This window comes from Schistocerca piceifrons, chromosome 8 (assembly GCF_021461385.2).
Source record: "Schistocerca piceifrons isolate TAMUIC-IGC-003096 chromosome 8, iqSchPice1.1, whole genome shotgun sequence".
NCBI lineage: Eukaryota > Metazoa > Arthropoda > Insecta > Orthoptera > Acrididae > Schistocerca > Schistocerca piceifrons.
Window position 1 is genome coordinate 128,135,878 of NC_060145.1, and position 13,677 is coordinate 128,149,554.

Genomic DNA, 13,677 nt, shown 5'->3' on the forward strand with positions numbered 1-13,677 from the left:
TTGAAACGAGACTCATCCAACGAGGCGACATGTTTCCAGTCACCAACAGTCCAATGTCGATGTTGATGGGCCCAGGTGAGATGTAAGGCTTTGTATTGTGCAGTAATCATGGCTACACAAGGGAGCCTTTGGCTCTGAAAGCCCTTATCAATGATGTTCCATTGAATGGTTCACACGCTGACAGTTGATGGTCGAGACCTGAAATCTGCAACAATTTGCAGAAGGGTTGCACTTCTGTCATGTTGAACAATTCTCCTCAGTTGCCGTTGGTACTGTTCTTACAGGATCTTTCTCCAGCCGCAGCGATGTAGGAGATTTGATGATTTACCAGATTCCTGATATTCACGGTATATTCGTGAAATGGTCGTATGGAAGAATCACCAGTTCATTGCTACCTCAGAGATGCTGTGTCCCATCGCTCATGTGCCAACTATAACACCACGTTCAAACTCACTTAAATCTTGATAATCTGCCATTGTAGCAGCAGTAACTGATCTTATATCTGTGCCAGACACTTGCTGTCTTATATAGGTGTTGCCGACTATAGCACCATATTCTGCCTGTTTTCATATTTCTGTATTTGAATACGCATGGCTATACCAGTTTCTATGGTGCTTCAGTGTACGTCCTGTACAGTGGCACATGTGCCTTCTACAGTACATGGCTCTAACGACGTAAATTATCTACAACTTCTGAAAACACCACAGTAAAAATACGAAACTTGAACAAAATTAACTACAGATATGTAGTTATCACTGATGAAAAAATATAATGCATAACCTGAGCACTGCTATATTATCAAGAGAATGTGAAGTACGATATTCCAATGGAATATTACAGGTACTAATACTGATAATCCAACTGAAGGTTAGGTAGTAATAGTGACTGCTTAAATGATTCAGGATCATGTATGCAAATGAAGGAAAGGTAAGACAGACGAGACTTCACAGAGACAAGCTACTTTCAAACACAAAGTCCAGTCAGAAGAAGTGTGTCAAAAACATTGGACATATTCTGCATCACCCAAAGACGAATACAGACCCTTGAACATACACTAAAAGGTGAAATGACAACTCCTACAGATGGCCGAGGAAAATATATCAATACGCCACATGCCATATCAAATGAGGACAGGGCTCTGTTTCAGGAACACATTAGAGTTTGCCAACGCAGATGAGCCTTTACAGCAGAAATAAATTGTCAAAAGAATATCTATACCCTGATCTCAACCTCTGCAGAATGTACAAATAGTTTACCAAAAACTTTCCTGATAAATCAATAAGCAAGTCATACTATCAAAGTGCGTAGCAAACAATTGTAATTCGTGTTTCAGAAGGCTTAGATCAGATACTTGCAGATGGTGTAATTTGTTGTTTAACCAAATGATTGCATCTTCAAACAAAACAGAACTGCACAATATCAAACTTGAGTCAGTTGCATCATGCAAAAGTAGACCAAGCATACAAAGTGATAAACAATATGGAAATGGCTAAAAGGAACAATACACATGTTATGTGTGTTGACCCACAACAGGTTTTACTTTGTCGTACATTGACACATTCCACAGCGTTCCATTGCAGACAGCTGTTGCTGTATAATTTTGTGGTTCATGACGTTGGTACTGGAAACATCACAGTAAAGGAGAAGTTCAGCCGAGATAGTTCCTGTCTCTTTAAATTTGTGATGAACAATTACAATACACTTGAAGAAGGTATGGAATGCAAACTCATTGGATGGTGGCTGTGTCAAACGGAACAATAACTGGAGTGTTTTAGTGCTTTATTTCTACTCTCCTGGAAAATGAAAAAGAACACCACGAATTCATCACCCCAGCAGGGGGAAATTTTATTGACACACTCTTTAGGATGTAAAAAACACTCTATCACACAGACAGAGCCATATGCATGTGAGTAACTCACAGTCAACAGAGTGCACACAATGTCAGTGCTAGTACCGTGTATACCCTTCTTTTGTAGCAATGCAGGCTGAAATTCTCCCATGTAGACAATTGTAAAGGCGCTGAATGTAGTCTTACAGAATGGCCTGCCATGCAATTTACACCTGGTGCTTCTGCTGGGCCAGTGTTCGTGCTGGACGTGCAGTCCACGCAAGATGATATTTCATCCAGTCCCAAACATGCTGAATGGGAGACAGACTGCATTGGTCAGGATAGTTGAGATATATGTTCAAGAGTACAGAGGGTGGCCGGGATACATGCGAACACGCATTTTCCTGTTGGAAAAACACATCACCTTGCAGAATGGTAGCATGATGGGTTGGATGATGGTTTGAATGTATCACACACTGTTCAATGTTCCCTTGATGACCACCAGAGGAGTACGGCCAGTGTGGGGTATTGCTCTCCACATGGTGACGCTGGGCGTTGGCCCTTTGAGCCTCTGTCATATATACTCCTGATTTTGGCACTCACCTGCATGACACCACACACGTGTACGACCATCACTGACACCAAGGCAGAAGCGACTCTCGTCACTGAAGACAACACATCTCCATTCTTCGTTCCATAAACGCCTATCGTGACACCACTGGAGGTGGGTTAATGATGCTGCGGCATGAAAGGAACATGCTTTAAAGGTACACAGACCGTAGCCCTGATTCATGGAGATGGTTGCGAATGGTTCTTGCTGATATCCCTGAAGCAACAGTGTCCCTAAGTTGTGAAGTGACAGTGTGGTCCAGAATGGCATTTTGTAGGATGCGACGGTCTTGGCATGCATCTATGTGTCATCACTCTCCAGACCCAGGTTGACAGGCATGTGCACCTTCCACTGACGATTGGTGACAACACTGATGCACTGTGGAGACCTCGCACCCCCATATGTTGCGCAATTCTGCGGTATGTCCACCTGGCCTCCTGTAGGCTCACAATATGCCCTCGCTCTTACTATATGCCCTCGCTCATATGCTCTCATTCAAACTCCACCAATTGCACAAATGGTTCATGTACACACTGTCGCGGCATGCTAACAATGTTGTAGACACCAAAGGAGCTCCGTATGACACATCAAACTGGCTGCCATTGGCTCTGGCAGTGACCAACCGCTGCACAGCTAGCAACAATCCACGGCCGATAACGAGGTTCCTGGTGTGTATGCAGTGCTGCGTATTTGTTCATTGCATGCACCACCCTCTCATAGTGTACAGTGCAAGTATGATAGGTCTTATTCACTTGTGCCACTGTGTTTGTTTTTCATTTTGTAGGAGTGTATCTGGTCAACTGCAAGTACTTTACAGATACACATCAAAAGTTTTTATGTTCAGGTACTAGTTTCCTACCTTGTGACAGGGACTTCACAATGATCCGAGAAAAGAAACAAAGTGTCAAAAGTTCCTTCAGAATGAAAGCATCCACTGAGTTGGTTTTGAAGAAGCCTCATGGTTTGAAAACTACTGGTGTGCTCTGGTTGAAGTTGTGTAGTGACAGTCCTCAAGGTGTAAGTGTGCGTCATAGTCACAAAGTGCTTTGCTATTGCGATAGACACTGTATGTTGAACAATGGTTCCCTTCTGGTTTTTGGTTGCTCTACAACGGGGCACTGAAACTTCATAAGGGGAAGAAATGAAATTAACTGGACATGGTTAATGAATGGAGCCAAAATACTGGCTCTTTTTTTTTTTTTTTTTTTTTTTTTTTTTTTTTTTTACAAAAGCTTGCAGTGTGACAACTGAGTTTAATGTACCAGATTTGTCTCTCAACTTGATGACAAACTCACGTTTTATGGCATTCTGGCCCGAACTGTTGGAGTTGGCGGTCATGTGTGCAAGAGATGTGCTTGCTTGTGTGAATGCATGGTGTGTGTTTCTCTTTCTCTTTTTCCGATGAAGGCTGAGGTTGAAAGTTTATGTGTAAATGTCTATTAATTGTGCCTGCCTGTGAATTAGAGTGTTATCTTTGCAGTAAGTAGCAATCTGTGTTTTCCTACATTGTTTTATACCTGCCTGGAGTTTCCATTGTTCCATGTTCTAATACTTTTTTTTAAGACTAAAGTAATCATTTATAATAAATATTATTTTGTGTCTAGCTATAATTTTCTTATGTACAAGTTTTGGATTATGGACAATCTTATCATTACCAAAAACACAACCAAGTAGTTTTGACAGCCTGTATACATAAACAATACATTTCTGCTATTACATTTTTATTTTACAATATTTATCTGGAATTAACAGTTTTTTTTTAATTTCCTAAAAACTGCAAAATATGTCATACATGATAATTCATGCACATCAAATCACCAGCTTCACAGGTGACATACAGACAACACAAAACCAGGCATCTAATGGAGACATGTAAAAATTATGCTTCTCTTGGGTAACATTTATAACATTACAACAAACTTGTTATTTTGGAATACACTGCTATTACAATGGAAGTATAAATATATTTAACAGTTGAGAAGAGCAGGAGCATTACATTATTCTATTGGGTTGTGTTCTCTTAAAAAAAGGATTTCACACCTTTTATTCACAGCACACCACACTGGCCAAGACAAAAGACTGCTGTACAACCAAAATCTGCAACAGGTAACAAGAATTACAATGAAATGCTCCACTTGGTGTGGCACAATGAACTCCTGCACCAGAGTATCTCCCATATACATCATTTAACAATGAATTAGTTTGAGGAAATAACAATATTAGTACATGAAATTTGTCTGGCTTCTGCAACTATTAGTTCTGTGTGTCTCTCTCTCTCTTTTTGTGGGGTGGGGGTATGTTGAAGAAAGTTGCAAAAAAGAGAGGGCAAGTCACTTGTATTCCTCACTACATCCTGGAATCTGAGTGACCTACACTTTCCTTTTAATCTTCCCTATTCCCAACCATAACCCCCTTTCAAACAAGGCATCGATAGTCCCAATTGCCAGAATATTCTCATTTTACTTTCATGAGTGTCCAATCATGAGTGGACAGTCTGAGTTTCTGCAAAAAAATCTTGGTGGCCATGCTAAAATCCGCTCATCAAAACAGAACCTAGTCTAATGCCATTTAAAGATTATAAGGTTTATAGTTAAATGAAATAACTTTGTTTGCAGATACCTATAAGTATGACCTATTATTCTCGTCTTTTCTGTTGTTCTGAATATGTAACTGCTCTGTATTATAACATTCTGAAAAGATACTTCCTACACCAGTTTTTTTTAATAGAAACAGGTGACAGAGCTACAATCAGTCTTTCTTTAGGTTTCAATGAATAATCTTTCTTAAAGTCAGTCCGCACTGAGTATTAATAGAGCACAGTTCCATTAATTTGGACACCCATCTTGCTGACTTATTCCACCCTCCACATCCCCAAAACTTCCTCCACCTTCCATGAACACACTGTTCCAGAACACCCATTCCACAACACTGTTGTCACTTTTACAATGAAACTCAATACTTCATAAAGACCTCCCCTTTGGCCCAAAACTTAAGTTCAACCATACTGGACTTGTAAGGGACCTCCTTACCTTTACTCATTCTCTGCAGTGGAAACATTTCTTCGCCAACCAAAACACCAAATAGAATCTTATTTATGAGGGTTGACTGAAAAGTAATGCCTCCACCTTCGTAACTCTTCAACAGTTGGCAGCATCGGTATACGGCAGGTACTGGCTTGTTCCACAGCCTCTTCTCTACAGCTCCAGTTGGCAGGAAGCCTTAGCATTGAACAGTTGTGTTGTTACAGTGTTAAGTATGGAACCGTGTGCAGATGGTCGGTCAATGCAAATTAAGCAATGTGCAGTCACTGAATTCTTGACAGCAGAAGTGTCATCCCAAAGGAGATTCATCAGAGAATTAAAGCAGTTTATGGTGACTGTATTGATGTGAGCACTGTGCATCATTGGGTGAGTAAGTTTAAAAATGTTGAGGCAGGAACATCTGACCTGCGTGACAAACAAAGAGTTGGACGTCTTGTGACAGCGACCACCGAGTTTCACAAGGAAAATGTTGCAGATTGATTCAGGATGATCGTTGTATCACTCAGAGAGAAGCTGCAAGCACAATCTGCATTACACAAGAACATGTGGGTCACATTACTGCTTTGCCTGGCTATCTGAAGATCTGTGCACGACTTCTCTCCCTTTGATTATGCCATTTTTGGTCCCCTTCAAAAGGCTGAGGGGCAAACGATTCGCCTCAGATGACGATGTCCAGCAGTATGTGCAGAACTGGTTAAAATCGCAGCCCCAGGAATTTTATGGGAGCCATTCACCCCCTTGTATCACAGTGGAACAAGTGTCTCAACAGCTGGGGTCAATACTTCTAACATACAAGTGCTGGTTTCTGTAACTATGCCTCTGGCTCGTTTCTTTTTGAACACCCCTTGTTTATTGCCCCTACATAATGCAAAATGTTTACAAAAATACTTTCATTCAAAAATCCTTTTCAGCACTCCATCTGTAGAGACCTTGTTTGATGGGACACAAAATCCAATTTTTCTCTCCTTCCTTCTTCTTGTCCTTCCAACGAAGAAATCCAACAGGCCATCATGTAAGTCTACAATGCCATTAGTCACATCTGAACCCGCTGAATAGTTGAGGTGCTTAGTCCTGTACAAAACTTCAGAGCTATAAAGTAAACAATTTAATTCCCCCAAGGACTTTACATTATTAGGAAGATTTTACATTAATTTTTTATTATAACATAAGATTTATATGTTTGTGGTATTGTAAACAAACATGGTTTTTGTTATTTGTTACTGACTGTAATAGTAGTAGTAGTAGTAGTAGTAGTAGTAGTAGAGGGGTTTTTGGGCGCACGACAGCAAGGTCTTCAGCGCCCGTTCAGTAACATAGGGAGACGGGTGTCAAGAAAAATCCCAGAACAGGAATATAAAACGGAACATAAAACACGGGTAACAATCATTGAAAAATATGTGCTCACCCACACCGAAGCGTGGGATGAAGCAGGGTGTCAGCAGTAAAACATGGACAACACAGGAAGAAAATGATAGAGGGAGCTAAAACAATGTAGCAGATGGAAGTGGCTGGCTGACCACAAGGAAAAAAGGGGAGGAGTCAGCCACTCTGCAATACACTAAAACCTCCAGCCTAAAAGTTTAGGCCAGAGTCCAGACACATCACAAAACTTAAAAACCCTAGGCACACTCGTCTCATCATTAGCTAAAACAGAAGGCAGATCCTCATCAACTTGTGCTTCTGCCCTTGCATCACGGTATAAAATGCAGTCTGTTAAAATGTGCCGGACACAGATGTGCACACCACAAGCGTCACAAAACGGAGGATCCTCCCGCCGTAATAAAAAGCTATGTGTGAGAGGACAGTGCCCGATCCGAAGACGTGTGAGGCCACCTCTTCCCGCCTGAGCAACCGGCAGGAGGAACGCCATGGCCGAGTGGTTGACTTTACCAACCGCAGTTTATTGGCCGTCACCGCCAGCCATTCGTCCTCCCACAACTCCATGCACTTCCTGTGGAGTGCAGCAATAACTGACTTCAAGGGGATAGGACACTGGTCCACATCCTGCTCTCTGCAGGCCTCCTTGGCAGCCCGATCGGCCTGTTCATTGCCCCATATGCTGACATGACCAGGCACCCAGCAGAAGGATACCTCTTTACCCCGCCGTTGGAGCAAGTACAGTTGGTCATATATCAGCTGGACCATCTCCTCAGTTGGGTATAGGTTCTGCAGTGATTGTAAGGCACTAAGAGAATTGGAGCAGAGAAGAAATCTATCGCCCTGAACACGATGCATCTGCTCCAGTGCCTTCAGGATCGCGTGGAGGTCCGCTGCGAAAACGGTATATTCAGCAGGGAGGTGAATCCGAGTAACATGATCAGGAAACACCACAGAACAGCCAAGGAAATTCTCCTGTTTGGAGCCATCAGTGTAAACGACAGTGAAACCGTGATGCACATCTAAAATGTTAAAAACCAGTGACTGGAATGTAAAATCTGGCATGCCATCTTTCTTAAAACGAGTCAAATGTAAAATAAGTTTGGGTCTCTGGAGGAGCCAAGGTGGAGATCTGCTCCAACCGCGACGTAAAACACAAAGACCAGCCATAGACATCGCAGCGAGGCAATCCTGTGCGCGAATCCCATAGGGCTGTGTCGCACCTTGCCGGTTATGAAATAACCGTGCCAGAGGAGGCTGAGCAACGGTATGGTATGCAGGTGTGGACAAAGTTTTATACGCCTGGCATACCGTAAATAGCCGTCGCCGCATATGAAGTGGCGGTTCACCTGCCTCTGCACAGAGGCTTGGTATGGGGCTAGTTCGGAATGCCCCAGTGGCCAACCGAAGCCCTTCATGGTGCACAACGTCCAACATCTTTAAGTAAGAAGGCCTCGCAGACCCATACACCGTGCACCCATAATCGAGCCGAGATCGCACAAATGCCCTGTAAAACTGGAGCAGACAAGTCCTGTCAGCTCCCCATGTACTGTGGCAAAGACATTTTAAAATACTTAAAGCCTGAAGCGACCGCTGTTTCAGGTCTTTAGGATGAGGTAACCACGTGAGCCTCGAGTCAAAAATGAGCCCCAGAAATCTCACCGTGTCTGTAAAAGTAAGAATAGTGTCCCTCAACCGCAACTCAGGAAAGTTTAAAATCGAACGAGAACGGTTAAAAAGAACGCATACAGACTTCTCGGTGGAAAACTTAAAACCACTCTTCTGCACCCAGTCATCCAAACGCCTAATCGTAAGTTGCAACTGACGAGTTGTCGTTGCAAGGCTTGAAGAAGAGCAAAACAAAGAGAAATCATCCACAAACAAAGAACACTGGACAGGACTTTTCACTATGGACGTAATGTTATTAATAGCGATGGCAAAGAGAGTCACACTTAAAACACTACCCTGAGGGACACCGTTCTCCTGCTCAAAGCGATCAGACAGGACGTCACCAATTCGGTATATAAAATATCGTAGCGAGAGGAAAGACTGAATAAAAAGAGGAAGACAACCATGAAAACCCCATTCGTGAAGCTGCTCCAGGATGAGACGCCTCCAAGTGGTATCGTAGGCCTTCTCAATGTCGAAAAATACACCTAGAAGGTGATGATGGCATAGGAAAGCTTGTTGTATAGCTGCCTCCAGGAGGGCAAGGTTATCGAAGGTGGAACGAAACCTCCTGGACCCACACTGAAAGCGACTAAGGAGTTGCCGGGATTCTAACATCCAGACAAGGCGGCGGTTGACCATCCGCTCCAAGGTCTTCCCTATGCAACTAGTGAGGGCAACACTATGGTAGCTACTTGGGCTCGTGCGGTCTTTCCCAGGTTTTAAAAAAGGGATTAAAACTGCCTCACGCCACGCGTCAGGAAAGTGACCCAATGCCCAAATGGCATTAAAAAGTGCGAGGAGGATTTCTCTGTTGCGCATTGTGAGGTGCCATAGCATACTGTAATGGAGCCTGTCATGACCAGGGGATGTGTCACGAGCTTCAGACAATGCAGAATCCAGCTCCCACATAGAAAATGGGCAGTTGTAAACTTCATGAGAGGTGGACTGGAAGTTCAGACTACATCTCTCAGCAACCGCTCTATGGCGCTGGAAACCTGGATCCTGACTGGTTGTTGCAGTAACTGTGGCAAAATACACTGCCATAGTCTGGGCAATGTCTCGCGGATCCGTGTGGAGAGTGCCGTTATTCATTACAGCAGCTATGGGGCACCTCCCTCCTCTGCCAGAAATTCTCCTGATGGTCTCCCACACAATGGAACTTTTGGTGGAACGATTAATGGTGTTCAGGAACTTTTGCCACGACCTCTTCTTGCTCTCAAGATATTGCGGCGACATCTTGCCCTCACCACCCGAAAGGCTGCAAGATTCTCAGCAGTCGGCCGACACTTGAACCGACGCAGAGCCGCACGCCTGGTCCTGATTGCAGAGCGGCATTCGGCACTCCAACAAGGCACAGGTGGCCTCTTCCGGTGGCCTGTGGACTGTGGAATGGATGCTGCAGCGGCGTGGAGGACCGTTTTGGTAATATGATCCACCCACACCTCAACATTCGCACAGTGTTCGAATTGGGCCAACTGGCTATAATGTGTCCAGTCAGCTCCACTGAGAACCCATCGTGGTGGTCTCCTTTCGGGGCCCACGCCATCTGGCAGGTGAATCCAGATTGGGAAATGATCACTGCCATGCAAGTCAGCGACCACTTCCCAGTGAGCACTGGCGGCAAGAGCTGGAGAGCAAAGCGAGAGATCAATGGCAGAGAACGACCCAGTTGCCGTGCAGAAATGAGTACTCTGTCCTCCATTGAGCAAGGAGGCACAGGATGACAGGAGAAGCCTCTCAATTGCTCTACCCCTGGGGCAGGTAATTGCAGAGCCCCAAAGCACATTGTGGGCATTAAAATCACCACAAATAATGAATGGCTGGGGGAGCTGTGTAAGAAGGTCGGTGAGGGCTGCTTCATCAAGAGCATCATGTGGGGGCAAGTGAAGTGAACATACAGTCAATGGATGACGTACGTGCACGGACACAGCGACGGCCTGTAAAGTCATCGTAAGTGAGAGAGGCGAGGAGTGGTAGTCTGTCCTGACGAAAATACCTACGCCTCCTCTAGCTCTCTCTCCACGCAGGTCGTCCTTTTTGTGGAGTGTATAGCCTCGTATCTCAGGGGAGTATGATGGATGGAAATACGTCTCCTGGAGACAGAGACACAGTGGTCTACCCTGAGAGAGTAGACGAAGTTCCTCCACATGCGTCCTGAACCCTTGCAAGTTCCACTGAAGTATGGGAGCCATCTATGTTGGGGGTAGCATCTTCATCCTGTCTCTCCGACGGGGCGGGGAGACCGCAGCAGGTGGAGGGGCAGGCGTGGGATGAGATGATTGCCCCACACATACATCGTACTCCATCAATTCTGGGGAAGAGTCAGATGAAGCCTCACGTAAAACAACATCCGCATGGTCAGATGGTTTACCACGGGATTTGACCCGCTGTTGCTGCTGTACAGTAGCTTTCTGTGATTTGGTGGACTTTGGGGGAGCTGATGTGGGAGTGGTAATTGGCGCACTGGGCTTGGGAACAGCCTCAGCTGTTGGAGGCGTCAGGGGCTGGCCCAAGTTCGCCACTGTACCTTTGTCTGCCGTTCGAGTAGGGGCTACTGGCTCTGAAACACTGGCTGCGTTGCAAGTGCACTGACAGCTGCAGGTGTTATTGCCAACGCTCACCACCTCAGTCTGCGTTGAGGCATCGACTTTTGGAGTAGGCTTCTGAACCAGGGATGCAAAAGATGTAGCAAATGTGGGAGGTTGCATCGACTTATAGATCTTCTTGGCCTCACCATAGGGGATACACTTGGTTGTTTTTATTTCCTGGACCTTGCGTTCCTCTAAAAATATTCGGCAGTCCCTACTCCAAACAGGGTGGTTCCCAGAGCAATTAATACATTTAGCCGGAGACGAGCAACCAACTCCTTCATGAACATCCTGACCACAGTTTCGACAAGTCGCTTCGCCTTTACAGCCTAAGGTGGTATGCCCAAAACGCTGGCATTTAAAACAGCGCATTGGGGTCAGGAAATAAGACCTCACACTAAGGCGAAGGAAGCCACCTTTAACATGTTCAGGAAGTTTTGTGCTACTGAAGGTCAGAATAAAGGAGTCGGACTTGACAAGAGTGCTATCAACCCTCTTCATGATGTGTTGGACATCAACGATACCTTCCGGAGCCCACTCACGTTGCAGTTCTTCCTTGGGAATGTCAACTAGATCCCGACATGTTACAACACCTTTGCTGTAGTTCAAGGTGCTGTGCAGTTCAGTGTCTATGGCATACTCTCCAAGGCATTTAGCAGATTGGAGGTTAGTTGCTTGCTAGGAAGTGGAAGTTTCCATTAGCAAGGTCCCATTACGTAAGCGCTTCACCGATTTTAAGGAGCCACAGATTCCCTTCAATCCCTTTTGTATATAGAAGGACGAAACCTTCTCGAAACTACCCTCCTTCCGTTTCACAATGAGAAACACATTCAGATTACCAGAATGCATTCTGTTACCTAAGACTGGACTTGTCAAAGAAGTGCCGGAGTCAGGGGGACTGACTGCACGGGCCCTCTTAAGAACTGGGTGTTCGAACCTTCCAGCGGCCCACCCTTTCCGCTGGGAGGAAGAAAAGAGGATTTCGAAGGATCCATCTTGGTCCTACGAGCAGCTAAGGAACTACAAGTCCCCCTAGACAGAGCCCCGCGTGCCTTGTACAACTGAGGTGCGGCAGGTTCCCCAGAGGTTGCCCGCTAACGACTGTTCCACCTCAACAGCCATGCATCTCATCAGCGCGCAGCACACCTTGAGATTGAGGGGTTGTTTATAGAGGTTTATTCCATCCTCATGATCCGGGCGGTCAAGCCACGATCCCCACTCCCTGAGACACACAACATTCCACCGCCGCGCCGTACGGTGGTCGTTGAAGTATGCTCAGAGCTTACGGTGACAGAGGACTGGCGGCGCTTACCAGTCCCCAGCTCAGGAACCCCGGGGTCGCCAAGCCAGTACCCAGCAAACGAATGCTGAGCCCCTTGACTGTAATAAGTGAGATCAAAACTTCATTTTCAAACTCAGGATTTGTCAACAAGAAAAATCTTATACTGTGGTCGAACACAAATCCACAGAGGCTTCTTTAATCATTAGGCCACTGTGTCAAATCATAGTATGGTGTTTTGTATTATTGTTTATCCTACTATAGTTGTTTTTATGGTCTAAAACAAAACAAACAAACTGTTTACCTTATCTATATTTTGTGGGGTATGATATGAATGTACTGTTTCTGTGAATCACAGCCTCATAATTACCAGTCATTTGATATCCACTGTTGAATAAAGGCTCCCTGTGCACTTTTCATTGCATCAGTCACCAGCTATTCATCTCTGTGTTGCTCCTGCATAGGTTTCAATGTCATCTGTGCACCTTCCATTAGGTAATCATCTCAGTCTTTTGTTATGTTTGGGAATTTAGAAAAGAACGTTAGTCCATCTGCTATCTGCTCGCTTTGCAACTGTCCGCCTCCATAGCTGAGTGCTTAGCAGAATGCCTTACAATAGGCCCAGTTTCAATCCCTGGCCAGGTCAGAGATTTTATCAACTCAGGGACTGAGTGTTGTGCTACCTTCATTATTGTTTCATCCTTATTGAGGTGCAAGTCGCAGGAGTGGCATCAACTAAAAGGATTTGTACCAGGCAAATGGTCTACTCAATGGGAGGCCCTAGCCACCTGCACGTTTCAGTTCATTTACTTCACTCCTCCTCTGATCCACCTCCAATTCATTTTCCTGATTCCTTTATTTGGTTTTTCTATCTCTTCTAATAATTCCCGACATGAATCTCTCCATTACTCACTGAACAGAAAAGTTTCTGAATGGTTTTTGCATTAGTAGTTCATTTCTTGGTGTCCGAAATGAAAACTGTTAGTGCACACATTTTAAACTCTTTTTTTTTTTTTATTTTTTTTATAGACATAATGGAATCTTAATTTTTGGAAACTTATTTAGTTAACTAATTTTCGAAACCTTATTTAGTTTACTAAAGTACTCCAGCCTATTTTTTACTCCTATGTTTCTTTTTTCTATTTGTTCAGTCAAATTGTTGTTTTCAACTGCCTTATGTACAAAAACTCATCAATTGCCTCCGTGACTTCATAGTTAATAAGGCCTATTTTCTTCTTGATGTGCCAATTATTCATTTATTGTTGTTATTGATTTTCTAGGGT

General features: G+C 44.4%; 1 protein-coding gene across 2 annotated transcripts in view; it reads right to left on the reverse strand.

The window, feature by feature from the left end:
• Positions 1 to 4,126: 4,126 nt before the first annotated feature.
• LOC124711671 (ribonuclease P protein subunit p29) overlaps positions 4,127 to 13,677 on the reverse strand; it is a 102,003-nt gene continuing 92,452 nt past the window's right edge. The window contains exon 5 of one of the 2 annotated variants that reach the window (XM_047241864.1): positions 4,127 to 4,535. In XM_047241864.1, coding sequence (XP_047097820.1) covers positions 4,486 to 4,535 — 50 coding nt within the window. In that variant the 3' untranslated portion in view covers positions 4,127 to 4,485. The remainder of the gene's footprint in view (positions 4,536 to 13,677) is intronic. The other variant, XM_047241863.1, reaches the window with a different exon arrangement.